The 27,888-nt window shown below is 37.6% G+C and overlaps 1 protein-coding gene across 1 annotated transcript in view; it reads left to right on the plus strand.

Annotated features, from left to right (window-relative positions):
* Nucleotides 1–27,888, plus strand: part of ank1b (ankyrin 1, erythrocytic b) — a 58,780-nt gene that overhangs the window by 25,340 nt on the left and 5,552 nt on the right. Inside the window, exons 2-38 of the mRNA XM_033976051.2 lie at nt 3,246–3,347; nt 5,953–6,051; nt 6,141–6,239; nt 6,326–6,424; nt 7,327–7,512; nt 7,588–7,686; nt 7,763–7,861; nt 7,941–8,039; nt 8,191–8,388; nt 8,484–8,582; nt 8,689–8,787; nt 8,983–9,081; nt 9,192–9,389; nt 9,515–9,613; nt 9,810–9,908; nt 10,039–10,236; nt 10,298–10,396; nt 10,473–10,571; nt 10,965–11,063; nt 11,311–11,403; nt 11,519–11,591; nt 11,759–11,779; nt 13,483–13,606; nt 13,698–13,761; nt 13,877–13,989; nt 14,211–14,435; nt 15,488–15,642; nt 15,820–16,031; nt 18,577–18,781; nt 19,156–19,252; nt 19,338–19,566; nt 20,442–20,570; nt 21,837–21,956; nt 22,070–22,154; nt 23,475–23,549; nt 23,622–23,753; nt 24,479–24,637. Of these exons, the coding sequence (XP_033831942.1) occupies nt 3,246–3,347; nt 5,953–6,051; nt 6,141–6,239; nt 6,326–6,424; nt 7,327–7,512; nt 7,588–7,686; nt 7,763–7,861; nt 7,941–8,039; nt 8,191–8,388; nt 8,484–8,582; nt 8,689–8,787; nt 8,983–9,081; nt 9,192–9,389; nt 9,515–9,613; nt 9,810–9,908; nt 10,039–10,236; nt 10,298–10,396; nt 10,473–10,571; nt 10,965–11,063; nt 11,311–11,403; nt 11,519–11,591; nt 11,759–11,779; nt 13,483–13,606; nt 13,698–13,761; nt 13,877–13,989; nt 14,211–14,435; nt 15,488–15,642; nt 15,820–16,031; nt 18,577–18,781; nt 19,156–19,252; nt 19,338–19,566; nt 20,442–20,570; nt 21,837–21,956; nt 22,070–22,154; nt 23,475–23,549; nt 23,622–23,753; nt 24,479–24,637 (4,579 nt within the window). The remainder of the gene's footprint in view (nt 1–3,245; nt 3,348–5,952; nt 6,052–6,140; nt 6,240–6,325; nt 6,425–7,326; nt 7,513–7,587; nt 7,687–7,762; nt 7,862–7,940; nt 8,040–8,190; nt 8,389–8,483; nt 8,583–8,688; nt 8,788–8,982; nt 9,082–9,191; nt 9,390–9,514; nt 9,614–9,809; nt 9,909–10,038; nt 10,237–10,297; nt 10,397–10,472; nt 10,572–10,964; nt 11,064–11,310; nt 11,404–11,518; nt 11,592–11,758; nt 11,780–13,482; nt 13,607–13,697; nt 13,762–13,876; nt 13,990–14,210; nt 14,436–15,487; nt 15,643–15,819; nt 16,032–18,576; nt 18,782–19,155; nt 19,253–19,337; nt 19,567–20,441; nt 20,571–21,836; nt 21,957–22,069; nt 22,155–23,474; nt 23,550–23,621; nt 23,754–24,478; nt 24,638–27,888) is intronic.

Below are 27,888 nucleotides of genomic sequence, written 5' to 3' on the forward strand. Positions count from 1 at the left end.
AGGCATGCACTGATTCAAGTTTTTCATTTCCGATAAAGATTTTAATTCTATAGCTTTAAGTATCTGCCAGTACCCGATATCAACTGATACCAGAGCATAGACTGATGACAGCATTTATTTCCTGTAAAGTAAAATAAATTAAGGCAAAACTGATCTACATTATTTATCTCTCAAGTAACAACAGAACAGCTTTGTATAAAAACCAATTCAAACATAATCATCAGGTAGTTATAGTAATTTATATGTCCAATGCCGATCCTGTAAAATTTGCTGGATCGGATATCGACTTCCAAATATCTGTTCAACCTAACCAACACATTTTTCAAGATCTGTGCCTCTAGTTAGGATGCTAGCTAGGAATGCGTTGGACTGCTTTTTTTAAAACCTTTTCATATTTTTCATATTTAAGTTTAATTTTATAATAGGCCTATCAACCGTGAGGGCGTATGGAAGACTTTTAGCAGAGGAGGTGTACTGTTGCGCCTTTCGTCTTATACACTTCTTGAAATGCAGACTATTTTTAGCTCAGTGTCACTGGATTTTAGTTACAGTCCGGCTCAAGCTATTGTTTACAAGAGCAAGGTCAAACTTAAAATTCTTATGAACGGAGACTCTCATAATTGAATTCTTTCTTGTTTGTTTTGTTTGCTGACAGTCAGACATACATTACACCTTATTTTTTTATGTTAAATCTCCACTATATCACTATACTATTTGATTTTTCTGGTCTGCCATTGTCTTGTCTTCATGGAGATGTAGCTTTGTCTGGCATGTTCCACAGTATGGCAATAAACTTATCTAGCTCCATGGAGACCAGCAGTTATGCCACCAGGCCAAGTTACATGTCAGATTAGTGGAGACGTAACCCCACTCACTAATGTAGGTATTCCTTTTAGTAATAACAACTCAATAAAGGCAATATATGTTTAATACCACACTGTCCAATATCCATTGAGACAAGAAGAGGTAGATCTTCCACCAGAAAAGTACATTACATAGTGGCCCTTTAATCAGATATTTAGTAAAGTTTTTACTCAGGAATGCTTAGATAGGAATAGTAACAGGCACACATTGTACTTTTTATTGAAGTGCAATGTATGCCATGACAAATTGGTTGTATAAAGTTTTGATCTATTATTAATTCTGTTTTCCTTGAAGCTTCTTTTATAGAATCACTAAAGGAACTGATAGAGAGTTTTTGTGCAGCACATTTTCAGCGAGCCACTTTCTCCAGCGTATTCCAAAGACTAGCAGATGATAAATGTCCACATCCTAACTGGTCCATCCAGAAACCAGAGGCTCACAGGGAAGATGAATGGAGCAGGTGTTTTTTTAATGAGCATTTCATAAACAAACCTCATAATGAATCTGGAGAATACAGAGGACTTAGAAGGAAAATGGAATTTTTAAAAGTTTTTAGGCTATTGAAAGTAAACATAGTGGATACTGCAATGCCGTAAAATGCTTCAAACTTTGTTGGATGGGGTGTGTGCAGACAGGTAAGGGCTGTGCAGTTATTCATTTTAAATGAATATAATTGTTTGGGCAGTGCTGTTTTTTTACCATGCAATACCTATTTAAGTTGTACGGAAAAATAAGGACTGTTCTGTAGGCTGCCCACATACAGAATAGTAAAGGCCCTAGCCTGTCAGGGATCTGAACTGTTTGATGTCTCTTTGCGCTCTCACCGCCCTCTTCTGAATTTCAAAGCAAAGACGAGATGGATCACAGATCACACGCTAATGGGATGCCTGAAAAAAAGGACATAGACTAAAGAATGTCTAGTTTTGTTATGAGGAACTGAAAAATTCAAGAAGGAATTTTAGATGAAGATTTGAGATGTCTGAGAAAAAAACAGGTCAGGAGAGAAATTAATCTTCTTATTTGATTCACAGTAGTTGAAATATGTTGTTAAGACGGTACACATCTATCTTTGCAACAGAGGCATAAACATCCAATATGACAGGTGGAGATAAAACAATAATTGTAAAAGCATTAACTGAGTGGTATTGGTATTCTTCCATGGTTGTGATTCAAAAATGTAAATAATTATGCATTCAAAATTGTGTGAGTGTAATTATTCACCTTTTTTTTTGTCAAAAGTGTATACCCAGATATCAATCAATACTAAAAGAAGTATCGAAATTAGAGTATGTTTTTCAAAATAAATAATAGAAATGAGACAAAATGTGACCTTTCATATGACTTCATATGGTAATATGAAGAACTTACTATTTATTTTGTGTAGAAATTTTGTGACTCTAGTCTAATGTAAAACTGTACTAAAATTACAACCTGACTAAACAAAAACAAAAAACCTAACTCTAGATCTGCTAAAACTGGTGGAGTTGTTTTGTTTTTTTTCTTTTCCTCCGGTGGAGTAGACGTCTCATTGTGCAGGTCAGACATATTACACTACAGGCTGATGAATGAAATGGGAGGTGGGCGTACAAACATCAGGGGCTGTTCCTCTGAGAGCCGACAGTGGAGCTTGTGGCTGGAATATGTATACTCGCCTGTGAATGTCTGCCAAAGCCACAGTGCTGCGGAGGTGTGGGCACAGACAGCAACAACTACAGCATCTTAGCCCAGTTTAGATGACAGCAGAATATAGTAATGTGTATAGTGCCTACTTCCTCTTTTGTGGTCTCCTTACCTGTTCCACTCAGAGGTCATTGCAGCAAATCATCTGCATCCATCTAATCCCACCTCCTTTCTCACACCAGCTAGCATGTCTTTCACTACATCTATAAATCCCCTCTTTGTTCTTCTGCAGCACGTATAACAAGCTGATATAGTTATAATGATCCCACTGCTCGAATATGTCTTAACCATCTTATTGCAGCCTGTCCCACTTTATCTCCAAAACATCTGAGCTCAGTGATCTTCAGTTCGACCTCAAGGTTTATCCTTACAGGAAACAGGCTGTGTTTTGACTTTTGTCTTTGCTGGTTGTCTATTATGGCTTATATATGTGTACAGTTGCATACACACAATAAACAGTAAAATACACATTTAGTTTATGTTTTTACTTGTTCCTGTGTGCAACATGTTGAAAAAATGGCAAACTCACTGTCAATGAACATACAGTAATTGTGAAAGATAGTGGCAGCATTCACTTTTCAGTATTTTTAAAAGCACATTTGATGTTTGTTTTAACAGTTCTATACAATATTATATTTGGAATTGAAACATGTATATTGTCTCTTTCTTGTTTCTAAATGTCTGTACCTTTTTCTCTACAGGCAGATGCAGCCACCAGCTTTTTGAGAGCAGCTCGTTCAGGGAACTTGGACAAAGCTCTGGACCACATCAAAAATGGCATCGATATCAACATAGCTAATCAAGTAAGACCATGTTATACACTATGCACATACACTTGAAAATCAAATATTTTTTTTTACATTGATAATAAAGTCATGAGATGGTGCATTTGTGCTTTACTGGAGTTGTAATATAACTCTCTATCCTGAGACTTATGAATGCTATTAAATTCTCAGTATGAAGTTATAAATCAATACGGCTGATTCAGTGCACAAAATGGCCGATAGCATGTCCTTCAAACTTTATTGCACTCACAGTTCCTCAAAACGAATGCCTTATTTCTAAATTGAGGTTTTATAGGCATGAAGACAGTTTATAACCAATGATATATATATTTATTGAAACCACTTAACCTCTACATATCTTCTGGGACAATATTTGTAAGTTGTGTAACTTGCCTCTATCAGTCATCAATTCCTGAGTTGTGAACCACACAATTATTTTATTTTTTTTATCCCTTTTAATAAAGCAGCTATTAAGTTAATATTTAAGTTAACTTTCTTACAAACCTCTTTGTTTATTCCCACATCTACAAGACTGAATGAATGTTTGCTGCTTAAAAAAATTTACCTCTTGCACTGCCAGTGCTAATTTGCTTTTAAGCTTATATGATTGATTGAGCAAGCAGCGAAATGTATCTAATTTTTAAACAGCCCATTTGTAAGCCCCCACTGCCATGGCACTCACAGGGGAACTCCCAGTGGTGCTCTAGACAGGGATGTAAAATTAAAGACCAAAAGGAGGATTAAAAATGTATGACTATGTCTATCCCCCATAATTCTCTGTCTTTGGGTAAAGTGGTGCACATCAATAATTAACATTTAGATTATATTTCCATCAATCTATTGTTCTACTCATCTTTATTACACCTTATAGTATTTAAATTCTGGTATGGGATTTGAGTGTATATGAAAAGTATAATGTAGTACTAGTACTAGTTATAATATTAGTAGTATGACAAATTATAATAGTAGCAGGACAGTTTAGTTGTACTCATTATAAAAATAGTACCAATAATGTTAGGAACATTTGTACATTCTACTCAAGTAGTATTTTTTCATTGTTGGTCTATATTCTATTTGCTCTACTGTATATGAGATTATAACAAATGTTCTTATTTCTTTACATTTTGAAATTGCATTTACATTTTTTGTTTTATTTTTCTTTCTGTGGGCTTATAACTAAGGACACTCTAGCCTTGTGCAGTTCATCTGATTCTGTACCAAAATGCCTGCCCTTGCAACTTGCTGTATCGCCATGACACTCCCTTTTTTGATCCCTGCTCCCAGAATACCTCTCATGTGTTCACTATTGTCACACTTGTGTCATTTTAACGCATATACCTCTGTAATCTTTACTTTCTAAATTTTCATTTTAATATGTGTTGCTTCAATTTCAGTATTTTGTGTCATTCCCTTCCCATAATACATTAGTGAAACATGCACTGGCTCTCCCTTGGTACACTGTGAGGTTCCCGACACAGTGCGCATGCTCAGAGAGAGGTTGTGTGATCCATTCGAATTGAGTGACACTGCAGTATGCTGGTGTTTTTGCCATGGGAAACTGAGACCCCTCCTGGCCACATAGGCTATTGCAACCATTGCAACCACTATCCATTAGTGACTGTGAACTGCACTCTCTCTTTTGTCTCTTATGTTGTTTATTTTACAAAATGAAATGTTACAGTTAAAATATATTTAAATGTAATCACAATGTATGATATAGCCTTCATCCAGTGTTGATTTTTTTACATGTTATCTTATCGAGTATATTGTTTTTATTGTATTCTATATACCTACAGTAATTTGTTATACTACTATTGAGTAGTGTTGTCATGACACATGACACTGCAATTTCAAACTTGATTCTGATAGTAAGGAATAGACTCAGTACTCAATACCGATTGACATACCACAATGATCATAAAAACACTCTTTTTATTGACAACAGGATGTGATTTCCAACATGATCATTGTACTTTATTTTATATTACCACGCGGTCTTCTATCTGTGTAATCCTTGTTCAGGTAGGTTACATAGTGATCCGTGGGAGTATATTACTCTATGTGGACTAATCTTGTTCTGATACAGCTGGAGATCATTCTAAAGTTATTCGGGAAAAGTTGATTTCTGTCCTATGAATGTGTCTTTTTTATTATTGATACCTGCTCAAATGAGTAAAGTTAGTTTTGATACTAGATTTAGTATCAGTTCTGACAACCATACTATTGAGTATATGACTTATTGTGGAACTTAGGATTTGTCCCTTAATGCTGTACTCATTATGAAACCTAGGATTTCTCTAGAAATGTTGACTAATCATTGTTTGGTGGTCTGAAATCTGATTTGAGTACTTATCTTGCCCATTAACAGCTTAGGCATGTTTATATCCTAATTAAAAAATAAAATTTCCTCCCAAAACAGTCTGGGTTTTTTAATGCATTCAATATGCATTCATAAACTATTGATTAAAAACTGTCTTTCACAGGTAATTGCATTGACCTTGCCATATTCCATTATCTCTTAGCATTTCTTTTAAATAATTTCACAAAATTCTTGACAATTGTACAATTAAACTATTATGAGAATGATGATAGTTTAACTGAATACATTTTTTGTGTGTTACAGAATGGTCTAAACGGGTTGCACCTGGCCTCTAAAGAGGGGCATGTCAAAATGGTCCTGGAGCTTTTACATGCTGGAATAAAACTTGAAGCCACCACTAAGGTATTGTTGTATTGCTGTACCACAATTGTGGTATTGTTCTAGTGAGGATACAATGAAATGTTTCTGGTCTGTTTATGTTGTGTGTACAGAAAGGAAACACAGCCCTTCATATTGCAGCATTGGCTGGGCAGGAGAAAGTGGTGGCTGAGCTGGTCCACTATGGTGCCAATGTAAACGCACAGTCCCATGTGAGTCTACGTAAATTACAATGAAACAAATCCATCTTGTGTATTTGTTTAATTTTCGATTTTATCTTTGTTATTTGTTCCAACAGAAAGGATTCAGTCCCCTGTACATGGCTGCACAGGAAAACCATTTAGAAGTAGTGAAGTTCCTGCTAGAGAATGGTGCCAATCAGAGTCTCCCGACGGAGGTATGACAAGTGTGAATTTCTATCCCACTGCTTTTAATTATCACCTCAGACATTAAAAGTAGTAGTGCTTGACACAGGAAAGAACGCTTAGAAAAATATTTGATAATTGTGTAATGTAAAAAATTTTTGAAGAGTATTTGATTAATTTTGAGTTAATATTTTACTTTTCGACACAGTAAGGTTTTGTTAAATTAAACTGTAAATGCTTAAAGGAACTGTGTAACCTTTTTGGTAAAGGGGTTGTTGCTATTATTATTATAATTATTGCATAGTTATTGATTTTTTTCAGCAGTCATTAATATATCTATTTCTATCTATTTTGCATTATTCAATTGCAGGTAATAATATTCCTCAAAAATGCAGTGATAAACATGCATTCTTGCATCACGCTGGGTCACCTCTTTATGGATCTGACCTGTAACTTGGCCTGGTGATTCATGAAGTTTAATATCCTATTTTGGAACATTCCAGGCTAAGCAATAACATTTCTATGGAAATAAGATGGTGGCGTAACTTCTACCAGAAAAGTTACATAGAGTACATTTATAAGGTGGAACTTACAAAGACAAAACCAAGACAAGAAAATTAGGATTCAAAGCTGACTACTAAACACATTATACTTTTAAAAATATTGGTAAATGTCTCAAGAAATGTATTTCTTATATATTTAGTATTTTGTTAGGTGTATTTAGTTAACTGATGTAACTGTAACCATCAGGTCTTAAAATGTAATAGAATACATTGCACACTGTAACCATTTGACATCCATACTTAATTAATTTCCCAAATTGTTCATTGCTAGGTTACCTTCTCCTCTCTTCCCCCTAATACCTCTGCTTAACATTAATCTTACAAATCTAATCCAACGTAATTGTATTCGCTCTCATTATACTCTCCTTCAGGATGGCTTCACTCCCTTGGCTGTAGCCCTCCAGCAAGGCCATGAAAACGTGGTTGCCCTGCTCATCAATTACGGCACCAAAGGCAAAGTTCGCCTCCCCGCACTGCATATTGCTGCACGAAATGATGACACACGGACGGCTGCTGTGCTTCTGCAAAATGACCCCAACCCTGATGTTCTCAGCAAGGTATAAGTGTACATCAGAATATACCAGCTAACATTGTACAAGTATTACAATAGTTTTTTGTTTTTTTTCTTACAGACTGGTTTTACGCCGCTCCATATTGCTGCCCACTACGAGAATATGAGTGTGGCCCAATTGTTGCTCAACAGAGGGGCCAATGTTAATTTTACTCCTAAGGTAAGTTTGGTTGTTTCAGTTAATGTCAGTTCAATATCAGTTATCCATATATTTACCTTTACCATTTCTCTATTAGAATGGCATCACACCTCTTCATATAGCTGCCCGGAGGGGTAATATGATGATGGTCCGACTCCTGCTGGACAGAGGGGCACAGATTGATGCCAAAACTAAGGTATTTTCAAAATTATTAAAAATCCTTTGATTGAGTATTTTGATATCTGAATTTGACTATAAGATCTGTTCACGTTTAGGATGAGCTGACACCTCTCCACTGTGCGGCCAGGAATGGTCATGTTCGTATTATTGAGATTCTCCTGGAACACGGCGCTCCACTTCAGGCAAAAACAAAGGTCTGATAACCTCCTTATGATATGTTTTATGGTTTGCCCGTTCTTCGCTCTAACTGTACTTGTATGAATGTGAATCTCTCTCGCTGTACTCTTTCAAATGGCTCATTACATTGTGTCAGCCTAATCCTATTGTGTTGACTCTCTTGTACAGAATGGGCTATCCCCGATCCACATGGCAGCTCAGGGGGATCACATGGACTGTGTCAGGCAGCTTCTCCAGTTCAATGCTGAAATAGATGATATCACTCTGGACCATTTAACTCCTCTTCATGTAGCAGCCCATTGTGGCCACCACCGCATGGCCAAAGTCCTTCTTGACAAGGGAGCCAAAGCTAATGCACGAGCTCTGGTAGGTGATAATTTCAGCACATTTGTTTAGACTGATACAAATAACTGTTTATTTTGGATGAGCATGGTAACTTTGACCTTGTTTGCCCTCTCCAGAATGGCTTTACACCTCTACATATTGCTTGCAAGAAAAACCACATGCGATCTATGGATCTTCTGCTTAAGCACTCTGCTTCATTAGAAGCAGTTACAGAGGTAATGAAATAAGACTTTAACTAGTTTTGAAAACTGATTGATCATTGATCATCAAGTATGTTTGGGTGTATTCTGAACAAACCTTGTTATCTGTCTGTATGTGCAGTCTGGTCTCACACCTCTTCATGTAGCAGCTTTCATGGGCCATCTGAATATAGTTAAAAATCTGCTCCAGAGAGGAGCCTCACCAAATGCTTCCAATGTGGTGAGCAACATATCAGTGACAAATCATTCAAAGTCTTGGCAATTCTGACAGTTTGTTTACTTTATGTATGTATTTGTTTGGATTTATATATGTATTACAATAATATTACATCTACAAAAACTGTCAGTTCACATACAGTAACCTATAGTTCCACTCAGTAAGTCACAATGTCCGGCGTATTTTTTTTCTCAATAGAAAGTGGAAACACCGCTTCATATGGCCTCAAGGGCAGGACACTGTGAAGTTGCCCAATTTTTGTTGCAAAACTCAGCACAAGTAGATGCAAAGGCAAAGGTAAGCCACCAAAGCAAAATTTTGTATTTACAAATTAATTTCTGTTACCTGTTTGGAAATGAAGAAATATTTCATGATTGTACATAAACATACTATTGTGTTGGGTTCAGGATGACCAGACGCCCCTGCACTGTGCTGCACGGATGGGTCATAAGGAGCTGGTTAAACTGCTCCTGGAGCATAAGGCCAGTCCTGACTCAGCGACCACCGCAGGACACACCCCTCTGCACATCGCCGCCAGAGAGGGCCATGTCCACACCATCAGAATATTGCTGGATGCCGGGGCACAGCAAACTAAGATGACTAAGGTCAAGTTTACATCAATACATATTTTAAACATAACATTACAGTACACAAAATACTTTACATTGTTAGAATTATAGTTTGTTGTATTGGAACAGCTTACTTAATGCTTTCTCTATTATCCCTACAGAAAGGATTTACTCCCCTTCATGTAGCCTCTAAATATGGAAAAGTTGATGTGGCTGAGCTCCTTCTTGAAAGAGGAGCCAATTCAAATGCAGCTGGGAAGGTGAGATGAACTGTATGCTCTTGTCTGCCCCTCAGAAACAGCAACAAAATGATGATCTATAAACATTAGCTCTGCTTCCCCTCTGGAATGATTAGTCACAACCCTAAATGTTTCATATGTACATGTTCTTTATGTGTTTGGCCCCATGTCTGCAGAGGTGGGCTTATATATGTGTACATGCGTCTGTGTTTAACAGAATGGTCTGACACCTCTGCATGTTGCCGTCCATCACAACAACTTGGATGTTGTCAAACTTCTGGTCAGCAACGGGGGATCGGCTCACAGCACTGCCCGAGTAAGACAGCTACATAGAGTCTGCACCAGCTTATTCTGGGCAACAGGACAACTGAATCGCATTGTGTTACGTATGTTCTATAAATTGCCAAGACAAGATAATAATAAAACGCTTTTGTCCTTACTTCCAGAATGGTTACACTCCTTTGCACATCGCAGCCAAACAAAACCAGATGGAGGTGGCCAGTTGTCTGCTGCAGAATGGGGCATCACCGAACGCCGAGTCCCACCAAGGCATCACGCCCCTGCACCTGGCCTCCCAAGAGGGCAGGCCCGACATGGTGGCTCTGCTCATTTCCAAACAGGCCAATGTTAACCTGGGAAACAAGGTAGTGGGGACAAAATACCTGAAAATTGAATGAATTTTTTAAGTTTTTATTTATCTTTCAGAGTGGACTGACCCCGCTCCATCTTGTAGCTCAGGAGGGCCATGTGGGAATAGCGGACGCTTTAGTCAAACATGGATCATCTGTGTATGCTGCGTCTCGAGTATGTGGCACAGATTTTAGGCTCATCATTGCAGCCAATACAAGATCACTCAGTAGTGTCTTTTGCATTATTTCAGATGGGCTACACCCCTCTCCATGTGGCCTGTCACTATGGCAACATCAAAATGGTGAAGTTCCTTCTTCAGCAGCAGGCACATGTAAACAGCAAGACACGGGTAAGCTGTTACTTTCACAGCTGTGGATTATTGTACATGCCATATTTTTATGTATAATCATCATTGGGTACATTTACATAGCTAATAAAAATAGAGAGTAGAAAAAAGAATAATCAGTAAACCAATAATTAGATGCAATTTGGGGGGTATGTTGACATTCCCAAGAGAAATCTGATAATAAAATACCCACATTGGTTTGCCCTTTTTGCATAATCTTCCTTGTTAAAATCTGTGTGACCAATCAGAGAGAAATCAGATCACTCCTATCAGATGTAACGGTTTACATGGCATTTAACCGAAATCAGATAATGATCAGATTTTTGGTGTAAACATAGCCACTGTTATAGAGGACTAACCTATGCTGTTATTCTTTTGCCTTTTCTTCTTTCCCAGATGGGCTATACTCCTCTGCACCAAGCCGCTCAGCAGGGCCACACTGACATTGTGACCTTGCTGTTGAAACATGGAGCTCAACCAAATGAAATCACTTCAGTAAGACTGTGCTGTAGAAATAAATGCTTACAATAAACACAAGACTTTTTTCTTCAAATATCTAATTTATATGTTTTATGTGAAATAACATAACATAACATAACGTGAAAAATAAGCAGGTGAACAAACACACGACTGCATTGTTACAGCTATGTACAGTCAATATATTAATTATATGATATTAAAATATATTTGAAATTGGCCCAGATGTGATTGTGAATGTAAATTTGTATATTTCTATTATTAGAATGGGACCTCTCCCCTGGGTATTGCCAAGCGACTGGGCTATATCTCTGTCATTGATGTTCTCAAATTGGTAACTGAGGAGTCTGTTTCCATGGTGAGGAGATCAGCAGTGCTCTGATATAGATAATATTTCATTAAGAAGTTTTCTTTTCCTACATTTGAGTGATTTGCCAGATTGTCTCACATCTGTGTATTTCTGTTTATCATAGATTACCACAGAAAAACATCGCATGAGTTTTCCAGAGACAGTAGATGAGATACTGGATGTTTCTGAGGATGAAGGTAGGATTTTTATTTGTTTCTAAAAATAATTATTTATTTACAGATAGCTCCACCTTGTAACTGTTGTGACACTATGCATACAGCAAATGTTCTGCAATGTACAATGTAATGCACAGTTGTATCTGTTATCAGGACTTGTGTAACCTAATTTTCCATTTGTTTTGTAGGAGTTGCCCAGCTAACGTTAGGTAGGATTGTGTCTGTATTTTTGAAATGTTTGGTCCAGTCGCTAAACTTGTGCCTTCATTGCAATAGCCATTATTTCGTGTGCATCACTAATTGTCTTTCTAAGTTCCTGTGACTGCTTTCAACGTTCCTCAGTTCACTCTTCTTCTGACTGTACAAACCTACGTCTTCCTGCAACTGCTCTGAACTTGTTTTATCAATGTTCTTTTACTCATCACATATCTCTACCCTCAGCACTCACTGCATATGTGTCCGTGGACTCATTACTGAGAGATCTATAACATTATTATTTTAAATCCAACAATGATGCCATCCAACTGCCTAACAAAGTCAGTATGTTATAATAACAATGTAATGTTTTAATATATCATGACTATGTTACACCTACTACAATACAACACAGTATAATACAATAATAATAATCCATTAGATACTGAAAATGTTTCAGTATCCTAAGAAAATTATTGTAATTTGTGAATAAAACATGTTGGGCTTTGTTGGGCAGTTCATTCTAATTTAAACATTTCTTACACCTCTTTGTCCCAAATGTGCTGCTAAACTCAAATTAACACTTACCCTCTTTGGATGAGTTAGTTTTGTCCTCAATTTGTTGTCCTTGCTTTCCTTTTGTATTTGAGTACTTGACTGTTTTTATTTGCAAATTACTCCATATTTCAGAATCAGTGTTAGTACAGTATGAACTGTGTACTCGATTAACATATTTTCTTGCAATGTTTAACAGCTCCTTCACTTTTTTGTTTAAAACGTTGAACCTTCTTTTCTTATCACTTGATTTGCATGCACATGTTGTCTTATTAAAGTTGTAATTTCCTTTTTTCAAATTGAAAGATTGGATGTCCTATTGAAACAATTGACATTATGTCAAGTGCCCACTTACAGTTAAATTACCAATTAATTAGCGTGACTAGCTAGAATGACTTTCTCAGTGTAGTCCATACAGAGAAATTCAGTCTGCCATTGTTTTAATAGAATTTCAAGATGTAAAGATTTGCTGTAACCCAGCAAAACCAATCACACACTTGTGTGTACATGTTTTGTGTGTACAAAAGTGGAGACAGCTGGTAAATTACAAGCAAATGTAGTGACATGGCAAAATGTCTTTTTGCAAGTAAAAGCACTTCAAGGTGCCTACAAAACTAGTGCTAGAAATAGATTTATGCAATGTAGCCGTCCGCACTTCTGCACTGCACTTCTCTCGATGGAAGACAATGTCATTCTCCCTAGTCAGACTTAGCAAAACTGCCTTCTCTGTGTATACATCACTTCAATATCCTCAATCATATTTTATTAAATGGAATTCTTTCTTCTGTATAGAGCCAACAACATTCTCTCATATTTAATGGGCATGTTCACTAAAAAGCTGTCACCAGGTGCCTTTCACTTTGCAATTCATGCAGTGTATGAAACTGTGCTTGTCTGTTTGATCAGCCAATTTCTGCCACTCCGCAGCTTTCATTGGCCTCAGTGTTGTTGGTTTTAACCATTGCTTCAAATTTCAGCTTTGTAGTTTGCGACATGTCTTGTTAAGATGAAGGAATGGGATGGTTAAGATGTATCCACTTCAAGTGATATTACACTTGTTGAATTTTAAAATAATGAAAAATAAATCTATAAGCCTCTTAAGAGTTGAAAAAACTTTGTTATACATACGACCTTTGTTATACATTTTCTTATCTGTCTACAGGGGATGAGTTGCTTGGGATGGATGGTGCCCGTTATTTAAAGCTTGATGACTTCAAAGATCAAGATGATGACTTTCTTTCCCCAAAGAAGACCCTGCGAGACTTTGAAGGCGGCATGGGCACAACGTATGTCTAAGATATCCAAACCATGTTTACAATGAGAATATATTGTGAAGCCTTCCTGTAGAATATCTTTAAGATTAATACTGTTTTGTAGGCCTTACTCCCCAGCTATTCCTAGAATACCATGTGTTTCTCCAGAGACAGTCCTACTAGATCAGGTATGTTAGTTTAAAAGTAGTAGTATGTCTGAAATGGTGTTTGTTTGATTGATTGATTTATTTATTACTTTATAACCTCTAATTTTTTGCCTGTGGTTATTTTTCCTGAGTTTAGCACACCCCTGTTCCTTTGCCAAAGGAGTATGATGAGGACTCTCTTATCCCAAGCAGTCCTGCTACTGAGACTTCAGACAATGTCAGCCCAGTAGCCAGCCCCATTCACACGGGGTGAGTTTAAACGCTCTCCTGCCTCTGACGACTGATAATTGCAGGGATAAGTACTAAGACATACCAAATAAAAGTTACTGTGTCGTTGTTTACAGCCCAAACATCCACAGTAATACTATGTGGGATCTTAATATCTTAACATTGTGATCTTATTACCATATCAGAATATGTTACTAGTGTACCTAAGTACCATGTGTTTACCTGTGTGACTTGTATTTTAGCTTCTTGGTGAGCTTCATGGTAGACGCTCGGGGCGGCTCCATGCGAGGCAGCAGACATCATGGCCTGCGTGTCATCATCCCTCCTCGGACCTGTGCTGCTCCCACTCGCATCACCTGTCGACTGGTTAAACCTCAGAAACTCACCACCCCCCCTCCTCTGGTGGAAGGGGAGGGACTCGCAAGCCGCATCATCTCGTTAGGGCCATCCAGTATGCAGTTTCTCGGGTTAGTAACATTTTTCATTTTATTTAGCTTATGAGCTTTTAACTATGTTATAACAGTGTTCCATTACCTTTACTCAGAGCAGTGCTTCTCAATCCCCCCGCGATTATTATTAAATAATTAAAATATTATTATTATTATTATTATTATTATTATTTTATCCTTATTTGAACTATATATATTGTTGGAACAACTGATTGAACCATTTCATAATGAAAAAATTAAATAAAATATTATGAAATTTAATTAAATATAAAAAAATAAATAAATAAATAAACATCAAATTAATAAATTAAAATTAAGTAAATATCAAAATAATACATTCAAATTAAATATATATCAAATTAAAACAAGCAATTTGGTATGCCACCTTATATGATGCTAACAGTGCTCGCTGGTTTAAGTGACATTCACAAAGCGGGATGATTGTTGGCAATATTTGGCACATTTACGCTGAAAAAACTCCAGCGTCTTATCAGTGTGACTGAGGTGTAATGAGGCGCCTTAACTTATTTGGCTTCATACTCTCCGCTGCCAACATTTTCAGACACAGCAGACACCGGTCTGTCCTTATCCTCTTTAGCAAAAGTGTTTCTTGTTCACTGCCCTGTGTCACGATCTGTTCCTTCTCTCCTGTTCTTTGCTGCGTACGCGCTACCTACAGTACCTACTGTGTCATACGCGGAGTCATACGCGCCCCCCCTGACCCCCCCCCCCCATGTTTGAGTATTCTTATATTGTTCTAAGGCTTGAGTATTCACCACCCCATAGCTCTGTTCTTACTTGGAGTTGTACATATTTTCAGACTGCAAATCATACATGTCTTGCATGTCTAGGGTTAAAAATGTCACTTTTCAATAAAAAAACACATACATGAAATTCTGTTGCTTGCTACAGTGAAATGCCACTGTAAAGAGGTGGAGCCTATTAGTTCTGCAGTTTTCAACAGGAAACCAATGGACTGGTTCAAATTATTAATCTATTTTACTTCAATATTGTGGTTTACTATGAGACATTAGATTATATGCAACTTATTTTCTTTCTTTTGTTATCAGACCAGTAATTGTGGAAATCCCCCATTTTGCGTCACTTGGTCATGGAGACCGCGAACTTGTGATCCTCCGTAGCGAAAATGGCTCAGTATGGAAGGAGCATCGCAATCGTTATGGTGACGAAGTGCTGGAAACCATTTTGAATGGCATGGATGAAGGTTGGTGTGTTTGAAATATGTTTCCCTCTGTCATAAGACCTTGTACTTACAAGTCCATTTTACTGAATTATGGTTTTGAGGCTTAGCAAGGATGCAATGTATGTTTTATGTGACTGGAACAGGACATTTCTGCATACATTTTTGTAAATCTTACCCTCTGATTGTTTTTATTTACAGATTTGGAAAGTCAAGAAGAGCTAGAGAAGAAAAGAATTCGAAGAATAATCTCCACTGACTTCCCTCTTTACTTTGCGGTCGTCTCTCGTATTCAGCAGGAGAGTGATCTGATTGGTCCCGAGGGGGGCAGACTCACGAGTAAGCTGGTTCCCCATGTTGAGGCCATCTTCCCTGAGACCGCTGTGACCAAGAGAGTGAGACTTGGGCTGCAGGCAAGTATTCTGAATGACTAGTGAGGAGAGATGGGAGATATATCAAAACATAAATAATATCGCAAATTGATGTTTTTTGAGATACGCAACCGAATCAAATCGCTATTTGAATGAACGCAGTTAGCAAATGGCAAGGGCTGCAATTTTCAAGTATCATCATTTCCACCACAAAAAAACAAAATATTGTATCGTATTCTACATTAAGCTGCAAATCATGTAGTTTAGATCTGTACAAATGTTATTGTAATGTTTGTCAGTTCATATTTCAGTCTTTTTGTACATTCTTCTGCATGCATTTAAAACATGAACTTCAAACAGAATCCTATTATTAAAATAAATCATAAATTATATTGCAAAGCTTGTCAGAAAAATCACAGTATTACTTTTTCCCAAATCATTCAGCCCTAGAATCAATGATCTGTAGGTGTAATCTCCCAAACAAGGATTTAATAAAGTGATATTTTTTACTTTTTTTATTTTATTGTCTATTAGTGCGAGACCTGAACCTCTACCAAGAAATTTTTTAGCACTTTCCTGGTGCATGTTAAAATATCATCTGAATATCATTGTTGAGATAATGCAAAAAAATATGGAGATATTTATTTTTGTTTTTTAGTGAAATGTCTAGAAATGTCTAAATTCATAAAAGTGGAAAAGTTCAGCATCTGTTGGATTCTGCAGCTCATTTGTTCGCCGCATGAATATTTGTTTTTTTGGGTGTTTTTTTTTTTTTTTGGTTCCAACACAAAGAGTCTGCAGTGATTTACCAAACATCGAGGACAGCTGTTTGAAATCCTAAAACAGCTTACTTTGAGCCTGACTCAGTTGTCCGTGCCAGACGCTTACATGTGGGCTTCTGTTGGGGCAGCAGCAGCTCTTTGGTTTTCACAGTTGACACATCCACTAAATGATTGCTTGTCGCTATGACGAATGCGTAAGTGGACTGTGGAAATTGTGCTATCAATCATAAAGGCTGGATGTGGTTGTAGCAGTTCTGAGCATAGACAGTATCATTTTGTACTTTTGTTGTTAATTAATGTTGTTAAATTTGGGCTGGAGCATATAACAAAACTGAATCAAAATGTTTTTTATTTGATTCGATTTTTTTCTTTTCAAAAACAAAATTAAATTGCCTTTCAGTATTGATTTCATTAACAAAAACTACAGACTTTTAATCAGTGCCATTTACAACAAAATAGTAAAAAAAAATTCCTCCAAAGTTTGAACTCTCCTCCAAACCACATGCTTTTCCCCGATGCGTTACTGACTGTGGACCTTTCCATAAAAAGACCCAAGGTGATCATTGGCAATCAGACTGAATCTTGATTTCAATGTAAATTCTATTAATTGCCCAGCTGTAGTTAGAATATTATTTAATTATTCTTAATGGACAAATGGACACTGGAAACAATACTTGATAAGTGTTTTAATTGGCCTATAGTGTACCATTATTGCATTTCCTCATCACAAACATACATGTGGTCGTGGTTTGTTTCATTCACACGTTTAACACACACACACACAAACCCTACATATTTAAGCTTCTCTCAAATACTCTGTTCCACCTTGTGATACCATGTAGTAGTACAGGAAGTGCTCCTCTGTGTTTTTAAACTTCATACACCTTCTCTAAAATCATTTGGATGATTTCAGCCCTGGAATTGTCAATCTCTACTGAACAAAAGATAAAAGGTAGCTATTAGCTTGAAAATTACCATGTCATAGCATCACAAGGTATAACAGAGTATTTTGAGCTTTGTAGATGTAGCCAGCGTCATAATACAGGAGTACTCAAACATGAAACAAAAAACAATTCCGGATTTGTTTTTGATGAGGAAACAACACTATAATATGGCTAAGCTTACAAGAATCTATTTTGTGTGATGTATGATCTCTAACCGGTAAACAAGCCTTGAGAAGCTAGATCTTTACACAGTCATCTGTCACTCATTCCAGTATCTGCAAAAAGATGACACACATACACATATGTTTTGCTTTTAGTTATCACTTGTAAACAGGTTGCTTTGTGTCACTGCACCAGTGTTTTGATATGCATGCTCATAAGTTATGTTGCTTATGAGCCATTCTTCACTCCTCAGTTGCCAGATTTAGATTGTGAGCCACACTGACCAGGCTGGTGTGCTGATCTGAGTGGGGTGAGAAGTGAAATATCATTTGGTTTGTGTGTGAATTTGACTGCGGGTTGTTTACATGTTTACTTAACTTTTATGGAATCATTTGAACGAGGGTTGTAAAAGTAAAAGTATCCAAAATCAGATACTAATCAATATTATCAGTATCAAAATTAGATACTCATTTGAGCTGTTATCTATACTAAAAGGTCACATTCACAGGACAGAAATGAACCTTTCCTGAATACAATGATCTTGAGCTGTATAAACCCAGAATATCGATAGAGTATCGAGTCTTTTCTTTAGTGTTGGATTTGAGTTTTAAATGTTAGTATCACGGCAACACTTTGAACCCTTTTCCCTTATTCATGCAATAGTTCTGTAATAACATTATTTTATTTACTTTTTTATAGGCCCAACCAATCCCGGATGAGCTGCTAACACGGCAACTTGGTAACCAGGCAACTTTTAGCCCAGTTGTTACCATTGAACCTCGGAGACGGAAATTTCACCGTCCAATCGGCTTGAGGATCCCATTGCCGCCATCTTGGAGAGAGAGCCCCCGAGACGCTGGGGAGGGAGACACCACCAGCTTACGACTCCTGTGCAGTGTCATAGGTGGGCACTTGATTCTTTTGTTTGATAATGTGCTATGTTTGAACTCTTTAGCTGGTGACAAAGGCATGCACATAAAAAATGGTCATTATCTGATTTTTGGAATTAACAGATTATTGAAATGTCATTACTGTTACATTTGATGTGAGTAATCTGATTTCTGTCTGATTGATCACACCTGTGCAGGTTTTGACAATGAAAATTATGCAAAAAACTGCAAACTAATATGGCAATGACCAAAATGAAAAAGAGATGATAGAGAAAGAGCACCAAAAATATTTTCTAATTCCAGGTTATCAGATTATCCTAATGATTTGATTTCCACTAGCCGTGTACATGTACCCAATGCTGTGTGTAACTGTTTTACTTTTTTTTAGGTGGGACAGCTTCAGCTCAGTGGGAAGACATTACTGGAACCACCAAACTCATGTATGCAAATAATTGTGCCAACTTCACTACTAATGTTTCTGCAAGGTGACTCTTTTTATATGATAATTTCCGTATATAGATATGAATATTAAAATGTAAAAAAAATAATGAAAATTGTTCTTGTTTTTAGATTCTGGCTGGCTGATTGTCCACGCACAGCAGAGGCGGTGACCTTTGCTAATCTGCTGTACAAAGAGCTAATGGCTGTTCCTTATATGGCCAAGTTTGTTATTTTTGCAAAAATGAATGAAGTGCGAGAAGGGCGGCTGCGGTGTTACTGTATGACTGATGATAAAATGGACAAAACTTTGGAATTGCATGAGAACTTCACTGAGGTGGCCCGCAGTCGAGACATTGAGGTATACTTGTTGAGAAGTTTTTGTTTATAGGTGCTGTATCTGATTTATACGGTTTTTAAAATGTGAAAAAGAGAACAAGCTCATTTTATACAGTTTGCAATGGTCCAAAGTTATCCCACACTTACTTTATGCATTCCGAGCATTATGCACTGTGATGTTTGTAAGCCAAGACTGGAGATTTGCTGTCACAGTAAAGCTAACAACAGCTAGCATGCTAACACGCACGCACTTCCTGATTATCAGATAATAAGATGCTTTATAATTAGATGCAGTTGGCACGCAGCGGACATATTTGGACCTCAAGAGCTGCTTATACATTGTATCTGTACTTAGTCAAGACAAAGGTTTTGCTCAAATACAAATAAAATTGAGTACAAGGCCTTAAATCATTATTTAATAGCTATTGGAACACTACATTAAGGGGGGGTTATATTCAATGACACACAGCAGTAACTTGAGACTCAAAAGTGTACTGAATACTGTGCATGATGTAGCTTTGACTTTTCTTGAAAGCTGTTTTGGCTCTAGTAAATCAGTCTAGAAATATAACCGATCAGGATTCCATTGGTTGCTTAAATCCACTGTCCATTGACTTGGCTATGATTATATAGGATTTACATCATGAAAGTAAAGGTAGAATGATTGTGTGGTGTGCTATGACCCTACTGGACCCATCTGATTCTGAAAATCAAACCTTTGCTGTATAAAGACAAATTGAAGACAACTTTCGACATCTTTGAATCCACTGGGAATGGCCTAAGCAGATGGTTGCACTTTAGGATGCTTTTAGCTGAATGCATTAATGCTCTCTGTGTGCATTAGTTGCTTGACAGAATTGACTGACCTACTCTAATATGTTCCAATACCTTTGCCAGCTAATGGAAGGCATGCCACTGCATCTGGAGTGTTCTGGGAACCTGGTGCCTATCAGGAAGGCAACACAACAGCCTCGGAGCTTTAGCTTCCAGGCCTTCAGAGATAACAGGCTGCCTGTGTCTGTTAAGGTCTGTTTGTGCCTCACTACTCTCACGTCTGAGCATGGAAACACTATTCTGTCATTAGAGAAGTCTTCTTCTCAGATAGACTCTCTAGTTCACTCTGCTGTAACATGTGTTGTTGTGGCTTTTCATTCACATTAAAGACCAGAGCCAAGTTTCTCTAGTCTCTAGTTCTACAGTCCAGTAAGAATTTGTATGATATATGTTTTCAGACTGATACAAGTACTGTATGTAATTTATGTAATTTACCTAGTTCACCAAATAAGTTTTAAATGTGCTTTATTAATTAACTTTAATGAACTTGAAATTGAGACTGGATCAGGGCTGCAAGTTTAATCATAACTGAATTATCATTTTTATGGCTGAATTATTGATATTAATATATGGTATTATATTGCCCTTTGCAGAGAACTAAATCTCTAATGGAAATTTGCATAAAACCTGATATCGCTGTAATTCAAACCACTACAAACATTTTCTAATATACTTGTGATTCTTGTATTATGTTGTATTGTTTATCAGTTCATATTCAGTTTTTTTCTCAAATGACTTCAAATTCTGTATTTGATACCTTGAAATTGCAAATCCATCCACAGTCTCAATACTTGTCAGATAAATCATAATTAAATATATATATATTTTTTTTTTTCCAATATAGTTTATCACTCCACTTTTAGGGCATAATTTTACTATCTACTCGCTTATAAATTAGAGAAAGCACATTTTATTTTTACGTTTAGGATCTCGTATATAATCTGTAAATGATGCGCTTTTAAGTTCAAAGTGCCTGCCATGTGGTTGTACAGTGTGTGTAGCCTCACCTATGGTAGTCTAAGTGTCACTGTGAGGTACATGTTGCATGCCTGTGACTCCCTCACTGTGTGGGCTTGCCTCCTGTTCTTGCGGCCGTGCTGTCCGTTTGTGTGTCTCACTGTCTCTCTTTCTCTCTCTCATGGTCACTCTGTAATGTCTGGTCTGACAGACGTCCAGGTAAAGTGCAGGTAAATCTTTCCCACTCGCCTGCCTGTGGACTGCTTTCCCCCTGCTCCTTGTCCATGTAACTGTTCCACCAGCCAAAGATTTAAGACTTTATCTAATACTCGACCTCTTTCCATTTCCTTTCTTTCCCTTATCCTTGCTTTCAACTTTGTTTTTATGTATTTTGTTTTAATTAATTCATTTTTTCCCATTGCTTCTTTAATAACTTCATTTTGCTTTAAACTTTTCTGTTGTCCACATATTTTTGTCTTTTATTTTATTATTCTGCATTAGGTAAGAGACAGTAACAAGGATGCCACAGGGTTTTTGTCCTTCCTGCGGAAGTGCACCAAGTATGAAGATGCACAGCATGTACTGTGTAATCTGAACATAACCATGCCACCTTGTGTCAAGGTAGGAAATTACACAATTAGCATACACCTGGCACACATTCTAAAGCAAGTGTAAATTTGAAAATATTATCATTTAAGTAATTAATGAAAAAAATGTGTGTTATTTCTTTGAAGGTGGCAGGCAGTGAGGAGCGGCGGCGGACTCTCACTCCTCTGGCTCTGCGGGAGCGCTACAGTGCCCTGAATGAGCCTGGTGTGGGTGAGTCTAACTCGGCTTGACCTCCAGCCCTCTCCTCACACACAGTGAGCTGGGCTTTGAATGTTGCATTGCCCCTTTACCCACAACTCTCTGCTTCCAAATCTGCCCTCTATACTCCCTCTTGTCTGACTTGGGTCAACGCATGGCACAGAAACTTGAGTCTTTGATGCAATGCACTGCTCTAAAATATGCCCCAGTCCTCTTTGCAGTGCAGATAAAATAATGAATGTGCGTCAAATATTTCGCTGCCCATCATGCCCTTAAGTGCTCCGTGGCTCTTGGCAGCTTGGATTCTTTGCTCTAGAGTAGTCCTCATAGCTTGTAAACTTGGTGAATGAGGTTTTGCATGGTGCTGCGGTCTCCACTGTGACTTCCAATGGCATGGCAGCAGTTACCTGTCTCACTGTTGCTTTGCACTGGGAATGGGCAGGAGCTCACAGTGGAGCTAGACAGAGGAGCTGGCCTGCATAAATACTGCATAATTTTCTCAGCCATGCTGAGGGAAGGCCTTTTCTGTCTATAGGGCACAACACTGCTATATTGCACTCGGGTCCCTTTGCAATGATTACTGAATGTGATTTAAATGGGACTAGCACTGGAATGAGTCCCTAATTCTATGCCCTATGCCCAGAAAGTTTTCTAATCCTGAAAAATATGTGAAATCAATGTCATGGGTGCCCATCCAACAGGCCAATGCGTATTATAAGGTAAGTGTTAGTATACACAGCATACAATACAGACAACTTATTCAAATAGAATGAAGATTGAAATCACTATTGAAATAATCTGCTAAACTTTTTGCTGGAATGAAAAGGTTTAAACTAACGTTGTCACTAAAATACTAACATTTCAAACTCAATTTTGATACTGAAGAATTGACTCGCTAGTCAATACTGATTCCAATACCACAATGATAATAAAAACACTATTTATTTAGACAAAACAATGTCATTTTCAACATTAAATTGTAATACTTTCTTCTACATTACCATATGGCCTTATAAGTAAGCCCTCAGTCATCCAGGTTGGTTCTATAGTGGTCCCTGGGTGTATGCTAGTATATGTGGTTTTATGATTGTTCTGATACAGCTCAAGATCATTCTAAAGCTATTCAGGAAAGGTTCATTTCTGTCCTGTGAATGCGACTTTTTTAGTATCAATACCTGCTCAAATGAGTATCCAGTTTCAAAACAATTTTTAGTATTGATTAGTATTAGATATTGCGATTTTCAATACTTTTGACAATCTTAGTTTAAACATTAAAGCCTGAATGTGTTCTTGATTTTCTTGCTTTTGTAACTTTTTTGTGTCTCATTTTAGCTGCTGTAAACGCCATGGAGAGAACAGAGCTTAAAATTAACCTCATATCTGAACAGCTGGGCTTGAGCTGGGCAGGTAAGTCATGCTTCCATGGACAGTTACAAGATATTTTTGGTCATTTTCTCATTTCTCTACCTTATCGCTAAGAATTGGCACGGGAGCTGCAGTTTGGAGTGGACGATATCAACCGAATCCGTGTGGAAAATCCAAACTCACTGCTTGACCAGAGCTCGGCCCTTCTGAATTTGTGGGCCAGCAGAGAAGGAAAGAGGGCTAAAAGTAAGTCCAGTGTTCACAGTGTTCACTCTGTTTGAAGTGCAAAAACAGGTTAAATTAGTAATTTCACGTATAGTTAACATATTTAAGTATAGTTAACATATTTAAGATTTTACAAAAAAATCTTGCCTAGTTTTTTACTATTTTTTGATAATTTGATAATCTTACTTTCACAGGCAGCAGATATAACATACATAGAGGTAATTCCATAACTATTACCTATCAACCATAAAAGTAAAAAATGTACAATAGTTATGATTAGACTAATAACAATGAATAACATGGGTAGAGGGATTCTGTTTATAACTCACTGCTTTTTCCTGTATTTTGGTAGTTTTCTTTTCAACTTTTCAACAACTGTCACTTGACTGGTGGAAAACTATGATAAATATTTACCACAGATACAATTCCACCAAACAAAGTCATAATCACAAAAATGTGAAATCCTGTCATATGCACTTTAAACTTAATACATAACAAAAAAGTGGAATATGGCTATTTTGATGGCTCCATTTTATCTGTGTAATCCTTCAGTCGTCCAGGTTTGAGCCATGGCAAAAGACAAAGTTTAAAGCTGTCAACTGGACAAATTGTTTAGGAGTGAAGACATTTCGCTGCTCATCCAAGCCACTTCTTCAGTTCAGTCCAGAATTTGTCCAGTTGACAGTTTTAAACCTCGTCTTTTGCTTTGCTCGTTTTCATAATTTCCTCCATATCTGTTATTTCAGTGGAGAGTTTGTACACAGCGTTGAGGAACATTGACCGTGCAGATATTGTGAGCTCCATAGAAGGGCAGGGACCATCCATAGCTCCGGCCTTATCAGAGGAGGGGGCCTGTCGCCTTGGAGACCGAGATTCTACTCTGCTGTCACCCAGTGTCCTCAATGGTATGCAATGAACAGATAACATACAAATAAAATATGCAATTAGTCTGGTTTATTAATCTTTAGAATGCAATGATTTTAATATGGTTTAGTTTGAATGAAAACAGTAAATTATAGTGACTATAGTGAAACAAATTCCAGTTATTATTTTTAATTTCACATATTCATAGATTTCACACATTCATCAGATTTCAAGGTATTATATAAATGTTAGTGTGGGTAACAGCCTTCTGCCTTGTCTCTGTTGCCCCACAAGAGATCACGGACACTAGGCCCTCACGCCTTGTGCACAAGCCTAGAGTTATTAGGCCCCCGTTTTTCAGAAGGGGTAAGTGGAAGGGCCTCCTGGCTGCATGCTTGCTGCTCTTGTACAGAATGACAATGATGAACCCAAAGTTCTGATACTGAAAGCTGAGAAAAGGTTTAACTTGGCCTAACTTCTTTCTCAGCATGCTCTGAGACTCACGTTTTAAACACATTCATTTTATTTTGAAGTTTCCACTCTTCATGCCTAAGCCCTAACATGATGGTTTATACTTTTCTGTCCCTACATAAGTTATGAGGAAAACTTCTTGTGCTTTAGGTCGTTTTCACACGTCAGTGTGCTCTGTGGACTGACCTCAGTGTTCACTAGATTTAGTTCTGTTTACTTTACTTTTGGGTCGTTCTTGTTCACATACACCAAGCATCATTCACCTCGAACTTATTTCTTATTTGTTATTAACTTATTTCTATGACAACGCACTTTAAGTGGACAGAACCCTATGAATATGCACGTACACAGTTGCTTCGTCTGTACGCGTTTTTTTTTCACCTGTGGCTTTTGCTTTTGGAGGACACGCAAACAGACCCAGTCTCACCTGCTTAAACAGAGGCAGGAGGAGACGTTTTGCTAACAGCAAGTTGTTCCAAATTGCGTCTTCAGATGAACATGTCAAACAGCAGCTCTGTACCAACCATTCATATAAATATACGTGATCTGAGCCTTTTTTTCCCAATTCCAAGCACTTTTACTGTCACAGCGGACTGCGTAGGTCAGCCTGAGGTTGGCCGCGTTCACACCTCACTCACCCTGCTCCAGAGTGCAAGTGGAGCCACTCTTAGACCTCCTGTTTCAAGCTTTGCGGACTGGCAATTTACTGCGGTCCAGACCAGAGTGCGACTGTTGGGTTTCCACCAGCCCAAGTCCACCGCTCTCTGAGCAATCTTTTTTACTTTAACCTAACTAGTGGCAGTGTGAAAACGACCTTAAACATCTCAATGCTGAGCTTTGTTTACTAATAGTATGATTGCACAGCAAGTGGGAAGCTCACTTTCTAGTCATTTAGATAAAGTAAAATGGTCTCTGCTTTGGTTTCTATCATGAATGATTTTTCTTGATAAGTGTTAATAAGTAATCTGCACTTAGACAAAGACACACAGAAAACCGCCAATCATAGTAAAGATTACAATACAAAACGTTTGTTGGAGAGCAGCAGCAAAAATTTAAATAGTCCCAAAAGCGTAGCGACCAAGATGTTTTTTCCTTAAAATATTATAAAATATTCCATAAGATTATAGTAATTATAATATTACAATATTGACAATTGTAAGTATTTGTGAAAACATTCTAGATGCAGTCGGTTGTGTGTTTGTCTGGGATGGAAAAGCTTTTCCAAATGGCACTAGTTCAAAGATGATAGTATGCTCTGGGCCTTCATTCTTTGTCTCTTTTGCTCTGTCTCGTTTCTCTCTTTCTCTGTTGCCAGAGAAAAAGACAAAGGCTAGTGTTTGTTTTCTTCTATCTGAAGACTTGTCTTTTTCTCTGGAGAATCTCAGTCTATCTAAATCTGTGACATGTCATATCTGCTACACAGCCACCCGCTCCTCTTCCTCCTACCCTCTCCTGCTCTTCTTCCTCACAGCTCTTCCTGTCCGACCTCTGACCTCATATGACCTCATGTTGACCTCTGGGCCTCCTTCTCTCGTCATCTTATTTTCCCGGGCTCCTCGGTCCTCTCCTCCTCTTAGTCCAACTCTATGTGTAGAAGTACACCTGAGCATGAGCATGCTGCATGTTTGGCTACAACTCTTTTGTATTTGTGCCTGCTCTGTGTGTGTGCTAAACTGTTCTAAACACTTAATATGCAGAATGCAGAGATGTATAGACAAAAAGATTTGTTTAGATACATTTATAATATTTGCTATGGATACAACACCATTTTGTGTTTTAGATTCACACGACTTGTGTGATTAGTTATAGAAAAGGAAATGTACCGATTACAATTGATTTTTTTTACTTTATGTGCATGGCATGTTTGAGTTTACTTAACTGTGTAAATGGTTAAATATAATAAATGGATACACGAATGTTGTTACAGTGCTATATTTAGACACAAATGTTCTTTTTCTTTTTATGTAAAGTAAAATCTGTGTTTATTACTGAAGTGAAACAGGGCAACAGCCTGTTCGATCAAAACCTCTCTTTCTTGTATTTCAAACAGGGAAGTTTAGTCTGGTGCTGCTTCATTAAGGACTTACTCACTTCAGTGAATTCTTGCCGGATTCACAAAGCAGGGCAGGGGGTTTCCAATTCAGCATATCAGGGTCTGAAATCATTCCTTCAAAACACCCAAAATGCGGGCTGCATCAGATCCAAATGGTCCCTTTACCCATACAACTAAATGTTGTAGTTATCTACCTGCTGTCTCCACTTAAGTGAATAAAACAAACAGGTACCCAGCACGCAGCACCCAGCGCTTATTTGTTTGTTGATTTCTCCAGTAAATTAAAGAGGCAGTACCAGACTGATTTTTCTTTCTGTAAAGAATACACATGGAAAGGTGTTATGGTTGACCAGGCTTGCAGGGCAAGCCTTAAAGCACGTAATATTTAAGGATCAATGATGAGACATGTTGTTAATCTCTGGCAAAAAACATCATAATTTACATAATTATTCATAAAATCATTATATTGGGCTCTATGTCTGTTTACGGGCTTGGCAATAGAGCAAAAATAAAATCTAGTCTTTTTGGAGATGATGATGTGATATTTTGCCCTGGTTTGACCACAGTCTTGTAACATTGTCTAAACATTATCTGCTGCAGTCTACAGGAGTGCTGTGTGTGTTGCTCAGTGTGTTGATGTTCTTCCAGAGTCACATGTGACTAAATTGTGTCACTGTTGTTCAGTGGTTCTATGGAGTGACTAATATTCAGTCTGTGTCAGTTCTGTGTGTGTGCTGTTGTCAGTGTGCTGTGTTTTCATGTGCCATA

This window comes from Periophthalmus magnuspinnatus, chromosome 12, assembly GCF_009829125.3.
Source record: "Periophthalmus magnuspinnatus isolate fPerMag1 chromosome 12, fPerMag1.2.pri, whole genome shotgun sequence".
In the NCBI taxonomy this organism is placed as follows: domain Eukaryota; kingdom Metazoa; phylum Chordata; class Actinopteri; order Gobiiformes; family Gobiidae; genus Periophthalmus; species Periophthalmus magnuspinnatus.